This window comes from Solanum tuberosum, unplaced genomic scaffold (assembly GCF_000226075.1).
Source record: "Solanum tuberosum cultivar DM 1-3 516 R44 unplaced genomic scaffold, SolTub_3.0 scf00476, whole genome shotgun sequence".
In the NCBI taxonomy this organism is placed as follows: domain Eukaryota; kingdom Viridiplantae; phylum Streptophyta; class Magnoliopsida; order Solanales; family Solanaceae; genus Solanum; species Solanum tuberosum.
The window spans coordinates 72323-80344 of NW_006239409.1; the positions used below are offsets into that span (position 1 = coordinate 72323).

At 29.2% G+C, this 8022-nt stretch overlaps 1 protein-coding gene across 1 annotated transcript; it reads right to left on the minus strand.

The window, feature by feature from the left end:
• Window positions 1–5844: 5844 nt before the first annotated feature.
• Window positions 5845–7248, minus strand: LOC102605497 (protein E6). The gene has a single exon (XM_006364236.1). The coding sequence runs from the start codon at window positions 7154–7156 to the stop codon at window positions 6098–6100; it is 1059 nt and encodes a 352-aa protein (XP_006364298.1). The 5' UTR covers window positions 7157–7248; the 3' UTR covers window positions 5845–6097.
• Between the last annotated feature and the right edge of the window lie 774 nt (window positions 7249–8022).

Here is an 8022-nt window from a genome sequence, read left to right on the forward strand (position 1 = left end):
CCCTGCCCAGTTTTATGCTTGTATAATGTATAATTTATGTTTGTCAACGATTTATACAAACGAGAGGCTAACAACAATTTATACAAATGGCCTGCCAGCGAAATTATACAAATCTGAAGAGGAGCCAACAAATTATACAATTGCTTCTTTTTGTATATATGTATAGTGAAATAGACATAGCTTTCAATTGTATATGTATAGCGAATTATACATATATATGTTTGCTATGGAGTGCAATTATTCAAACTTTTCTATAGCATACAAATATGATTTTTTTGTTTGCTATATGTGAAAGTTGCTCTAAATTATTCCCAGCTCATCAAACTCTAATGGGCCGTACGTGTTACACTTACATTCCAAATCTCGTATCTTTAATTGTGGCTATAGATTTTTTGTCCAACAAATAAAGTGACAAATTCAAAAATAAAGAAAATTGTAGAATATATTCGAATTATTTTGTATCAAAATAGTAAACATTTCAGCAGGGTAGGATTAATTATTTTAATTTTAATTTTCTTAAAAAAGATTTGGTTGGTTAGTGAAATATTTGCCATGATACATTATTGTAACTGGTAAGAAAAAAACAAATAACAAAGAGGTTAAAATGTAAATATCATGTTAGTCAATTATTCAGGACCACCATTTCACATGTTATTGGATTATTATAAATGGTTAACATTGTACCTGAATTTCCCCTATCTAGAAAATAACAAAATAAAAATAATATATACTCCAATTTAGGTGAATTTACAATATTATTTCTAGGCTGATAAATCATTTTCTTTTGACCCACTAATTTTCTACTTCTTCAGTAAAGACGAAAAATAAAACTCTGTTGACAGCAAAATATTCTTTATTAAGCTTCAAAAATTTAGAAAAAGAGAAAAAACAATAAGATAATGTTAACTACTTTCTTTTCTATCATGACCCCTCTCCCCTTACTATTTTGTTTTCATTTTATATCATCCAAAAATATATTGTCTTTAGTCATACAACATGTTTTCTTGTGTTCAATATCATGCACAAAATTTTCTCATTTATATTAATTTGAGAAACCATATAATATATCACGGGCCAAATGATATATATTCTCATTAAACCGTGAGATTTGTGATCTTCAAAATAAAAGTACAAATAGATGTAAATATAATTTACATTGACGAGGTATATAATTTAGACTTAAAATATTAACTAATATTTGTGGAAGATGTATAAATAGTTTCACATGTACTCCCTCTGTCTCTTTCTAGCTGTCATGGTTTTCTTTTTTACAATTAAATGATAACATTTTACGATATATATTTTTTCATTATATTGATATGCAAAAAATGTAATTTATAGTACTTTTCATATAGTTTTTAAATATCTAAATTTTTAATTTAAAATATCGAATTAATGTAATCTAATTTTTTCATCAAATTGACTTTCAGAAAACACAATATGAGGGAGTATAAATTATTATTAAGTCCTAAAGAAGATATTTAATTACTGGATAACCTTTGTCAAGTTGAACTTGGTAGCCATATGTGGATGAGTTTCTGATAATTTGGTAGGTAGAAAAGATGGAAGTGATGATTATAATGAAATTGATAATTTATGTATCAACCACACACCACATGCACTTTTCCATTTTTTCAGCATTTAATTTCCATACTCCTATAACATAATGAGTAGTGGCAATGAGTTCTAATGTTACATAACCAATTTGGACCAAACCCTACTTTTTTAGGAATTTTATTATTTCTTTCTCTTAACTAATTATTAGCGATCAAGTGTTTATGCAAAATTAATAGATACACAATATATGTTTAAACACGTATATATAAATATCACTCACCAATAACGGTCATTAACTAGTTATAAATTGGTTTAATTAATTTGATGTAAATATCTAACGCAAATAGCACATGTATACTCAGGGCCCTGATCAGGGGCAAATCTTAAACAAGTTGAGAATGTTTATTTGAACCCCTTAACAAAAAGTTACACTATATATAAGATAATTTTTTTTACGTATACCTTACCTTTCTTTTCACAACTAATTAATCCCATGCACCTATATATACACAACTACTTTAAGTTACATTAAATTTGTGCCAATCATCAATAAATGTGGTAGTTATTTATTTTCTCATGCAAGAGAAATAATCCCTATGTTCTCGAGTCTATTGTTGCGTTCATTTCATGCAAAAGTACAAGTTCTAAAATTAAATGGCCACACAATTTAATATAAATAAGTATAAATTATAGGAACCACATATTATAAGTACTAAATAACATCCTATCCCTTCTAGTTTTCTATTTACCAAAAATCCCTTAAAAATGATGTTTGCGGGATACATAGCGTTGTGCACGGGATACATAACGTTTGATACATTCCACATAGCGGGATACATAGCGTTGTGCACGGGATACATAACGTTTGATACATTCCACATAGCGGGATACATAGCGTTGTGCACGGGATACATAACGTTTGATACATTCCACATAGCGGGATACATAGCGTTGTGCACGGGATACATAACGTTTGATACATTCCACATAGCGGGATACATAGCGTTGTGCACGGGATACATGCATGATACATAGGTAAATAAGGAATTTTTGAAATAAGTAGGGATAAATGGATATTAAGGTAAGTAAAGAAGTGTAGTTAAGTAATTTGTCCTATTCTTTATATTGACAGTTATTACTTATATTTAACAATTGGTTACATATTTAACTCCCCAGTACTATTAGGTTCTAATTAAGCTGTCATATGCAAAGTTACTATCTGATTTTCTAGGTTTTTTCTTTTTCTTTTACCGTTAATCTAGTCAATTAATACTTACCTCTTTTGAATTGTAAATATTGTACACCATTTAAAGCCATTTTAAATAGAATCAGATGGTAGATCGAGGAAATCAATTCCAGATTAACTTCAGTAAATAATTGTTACGCTATCAAGTTAACTCAATATATCATAACAAGTTATTTTCTTTATTTTGTTTGTAAACTTCATATGAATATTATATACTAAGACTGAACTAGACTTTTGAATTTATGAATTTTGAATAATTTATTTTTAATAACAAATACAAAATATAAACAAAAATTACTGAATTTTGCTAAACCCGTAATTTCGTTCCTTCATATCTGTGTCCTTTCTATTCCAATTTGAGAAAAAGAAGTTTCACAAATAATGTGTCCTTTCTTAAAGCAAAGGGAAAACGAATACTCAATATCTAATTATGACGCATGACTTTAATTATCACTTGGAATTGAGTATAGAAGCATCCTCATAATGAAAATTCCCATCCTATTTTTCATATAATTTAAACTTTGCTGTAAAACAAAGTGACAAATTATAAATTAAAGCAAAAGAAAAAGTTAAAAATAGCTTTGAAAAGAACTCTAAAGGAGATTAATGACAAGTATAGTTGTATATTCAAAGAGATAAAAAGAAAGTCAAAAAGTTCTTTAATAAGAAACTTGAAACACACATTGAAAAACCAACATCAAATATATTTATTCTTTCTTAAAATATTAAAAAATTAATCAAATAAAAGTTTCTAAGACGACCCGCCATTCACGGCAGGTAGACAAAAGTCCAATAAAATAGGTATTGGTTTCTGACTTTTCTTTTTACCGATTACAACATATTTAAATGTACACTAATAATCGGGATGAAGCTAAAGTTTTAGTTACAGATTAGACATAACTCAGTAATTTTGATCAAAATTTAATATTTATTCTAAGAAATCCACATGTACTTTTCTAGGATTGAAATATCATAAACTCAAAATTCTAAATCTGTATCGAACAAGATATGTATTATTTTAGGTTTTGTTTCTATATCATTTATTGTAGCATATGAGTCTTGCCATCATCTCCAATGGTGCCATGCCCCTATGCAACTTTCACTTACATTACATGTTTGATATGTGGACAAATCAACCCATTGTAGAGAAAGTTGTCTGGGAATGGGGGGTCCCCTCCCAACATTTATTAGTGTACCCATCCACCAAACTATGCTACATTGGCATTCATGAATTTAATTTTACTTCTCTATATCTATTTGCCTTATCCATAAAGAAGCTTGAAGAATCACATTTTATGATTTTTTTTTAAAAAGGAACTAATTAATGATTTTTGTCTCATATTGTACTTATTTTGATTTGATTTTAAATATAAATTCACATCCAATATCCGATATTTGTATTATGAGTTATGACTTAATTATAAAAATTGTCTCTTTATTCAAAGCTTGAACTTGAACTCGAAACCTCATGACTCGACTATAGAAGTTGAGGGTCTAAACTCGAAACTTATAGTTAAGAGTGGAGACGTACTTATTAGTTAGAAACAATTCTTACTTTATGTTTGTGATGGATGAAAATGTAGTATAAGGTCTTTTGGTAGGTACGGTTAGGAGGCAGAGTTAGTGGGACGAAAGGGGTTCATCGTTTGAAAATCATGTTATATATTAAAGTTATAATATGAGAATTAAAATTAACAAAGTGCATAGATACGTTTAAAGGAAGAAAACATAATTTATAGCCATAAAAAAAATAAAAAAATAAAAAAGGTAAAAAAATAGGGATTTTATTCAGATTTTTGAAGCATTAAATGCTTGAGAGTGAAATACTCATGGGAATTGGTGGAGGGAAACAATGGTTGTTGACAAATGTTGGTGGAAATAGTCATTATGTTGATACAAGTCTCTGTCTTTTAAAACAAATAGAGAAATAAATGAAATAAAAATAAATGGATTTTCTGATAATAAACGATAAAGGAAAAAAAATATATGGTTCTAAAAAGTGATGATCATCTTTATTTGGGTAAAAAAAGAAGAAATATTGTATAATAAAAGCAATAAAATAAAGGGAACATAAAGCAAACAGAAAATTGAAAATTGACACCACAAGAATTTAATATTTGTCTCTGTTTCTCTTCTTAATTTTTAGTCAGAACTTTTATTAAGGAAATTCAAAATATAAAAAAAAAGAAAAAAAGTAAGAAGAAGTCAAAGATGATTCAACATTTATTATACGTATATAAAAAAATAATTTTAGTCATGTAAAAACAATGAATTATCAACAGAGAGAATCTGGATGAACCCCTCAATCCTACCTAGCTCCACATGTTCCCCCTAAGAAGAGGGACTCAACACATAACATTATAACTGAAATCTCTGAATTGTTACTCTCACACTTTAATAGTATCAAAAACATTTTAATAGTAATAATAATAAAGTATCAAAAACATGTGAAATCGCAGTTCAAATTTCAACTGAAGCAAAAACTTTAGGTGATTACAAATAATATACAAATGAGAATAAGCAAGCCACTAATAGACAAGTAAACAACACAATCAGTCATGTTGACAGTTAACCATTAGTATTTGCTTATCCACACTTATATATTAGTATTGGAAATGAATAGTCATACATTTATTAAAAAAAAAAGAGGTATATTATTCATAAAATAGTCGAAATATGCACAAACTAATTTAGGCATAGTTATTATGGATAAAGAAGAAAACACTAAGCTGGTGCTTTTAGGTCCCCAAAGAAGAGTCTTCAGTGTAACAGCAAAAAGCACATCTCAGTTTTCTTTAGGAATAAATATTTCAATTTTGGTAGGTACTCATAAGTCATATCTTTGATAAAGTGATATTATTAATCATAATTAAGCATACTACACAGTACTTGGCATGATAATTATTTATGTCAGAAATTACATCTAGAAAAAGATAATTAATCTCTCACTACTAGACTAATTATAGAATTACTCTGATCCAGTCAAATATTATATAGGCGACATAATTATAGGTACAACATTTACTGCACATAGACGCTAGTTTTATTGATTCATTTTAGCAAATTAAAACCTCGTAGCCATATATCATTAGACTTGTTCCATTATATTATAATTATACATAAAACACCCAAAAATAAAATCTGTAGTTTAATTAACATTTTTTTCTAATAAAAATATAACTTAGACAAAAAAAAAAGAAAAAAAGGATAACAACATCAATCATAATTGGGACACATAACATTTGTTTTGGCTCACTATGGTTATAACTTTTTTGTTTTCAATTTTTGGAACAATTAAGGCATGTTCTCTTCATCTTGAAAATCTTCATTCTCAAAGTTGTTGTTGTTGTTGTTGTTGTTGTACTCATTGTTGCCATAGGTGTTCTTGTTGTTGTACTGTTGGTTCATTGAAGCAAATTCCTTTGCATTTTCATATGGATCCCTGGCATGTCTCCCAGCATTGATATCATAATAAAATTTCCCATTTCCCAAAAACCTTGTGTCACTCATCCCCTGTTGTTGGTGCACTCTGTAATTACCATTCCCAGTGCTGTAACTCTGTTCTTCATTATTGTTGTAATTTGTGGAGTAGCTCTGTTCCTGATTGTTGTTGTTGTTGTTTCCGTAATTTGTTGGGTTGGTGTTGTAGTTTTTGGCACTCAATCTTGTTTCAGTCAACTCCTGTTGCGGTTCATAATTATTGTTATAATATGTATTACCAGCGTTGTAGTTCTCCTCCTCGTTGTTATCATTGTTGTTGTACTGTTGGTTGTTGCTGTAAAAACTGTCACCGCTGTAAAACTGTTGCTGCTGGGTGTTGTGGTTTTTAGTACTGAAATCGCTGACGCCGTGGTAGTACTGTTGCTGCTGGTTGTTATTATTGTTACTGCGGTAATTGGTGGGACCACTGTAGAATTGGTTGTTATTCAAGTTGGTGGTGGAAGTGGAGGTATCAATATTGTGCTTGGTTGAGATTTCATTGTTGTTGTCATTGAAACTATTTTCATTTGTATTGTCCTCAGCAACAGTTACATAAGAAACAGGGTTATAATTTTTGGGAAGGTATTTGCTGTTGGGAAAATTGTTGACATTGGGATTATTGGTGTGAGTGGTAGTAGTTGTTGTAGAAGGGGTGGAAACAGATTCATGGCCATAAAGGCCATAAGCACCATTTTCATTTTCAGGCATGAAATTTGGCTCTTGCTCTTTGTTAGGAACAACTGTTTGTGTTTCCTTTTCACCATTGTTGCTTGGGACTTTGTTGAAAAATTGACCATCCCTTGCATGAACTTGGAGTGAGGTAAAAAGAGCAAGGAGGAAAATGAGAGAGAAACTTTTAGCAATGGAAGCCATTTTGAATACTAATGAGAATTTGTGTTGTGTTAGTTTTCAATGCTTGTGAACTTTGCAATATACTCTCTTTATATAAGAGACCCTTTATCCCTCTTTTGTGTGTTTACTTTTTATTTTTAGTTCAAAATTTTCAAATATTTATTTATTTATTTTTGAGTGAGGAGTGACTTTTTATCCCTCCAATTTTCATGCTTATTAGGTGCAAATGGGGACAGGAAAAATGGAAGGAAAAAACTGGTCCCCATGCGTAATTATAGCACTTAAACAAAATGGTTCCTAATTTCTATAACCAAATGCATAAATTATCATGTCACTCGAAAGATAATTATAAATTATTTTTATAGTAAGTAGATCAGTAATTGAAAGTAAAATAAAATTACATATATGACACTTGCAGAAAACAATAATTATATGGATTTAACTTTGTTCTTAAGATTTACTCATGTTGCTTGAAAGCGTAATCCTTATGTTTTAGCTAAATAATCGCATTTAATTTATTTTTCTTTCCATATTTTAAAACTCAATTAACTTTTCAAGAACACAACAAAATCAGTAATGATTCTTTGGAATATAACTTTAAGCTTTTAGGGTTTACACAGCTTTTGATGCATATATGGCAAAGGATCCCGAGGTGGTAGGTTCCAATTAAGTAAAATCCAGGCCAAAATTCCCACTACAATAACTCAATTGATAATAATCAAAATAAATGTGTAGATACCAAATAATTTCAACATGGAAGGTACAATATTAAAATTCCTCTATTCAATTGTTAAGACTTAAAAGCTTAAAATGATTAAGTGAGACTAATAACATTTTCAAAATTCAATCCGAATTACATTTGTTTATAGTCATTTGATATTCAAAAT

Excerpts from the sequence above, each read along its gene's own strand:
- LOC102605497 (XM_006364236.1), bottom strand. The coding sequence starts at position 7,156 with ATGGCTTCCATTGCTAAAAGTTTCTCTCTCATTTTCCTCCTTGCTCTT.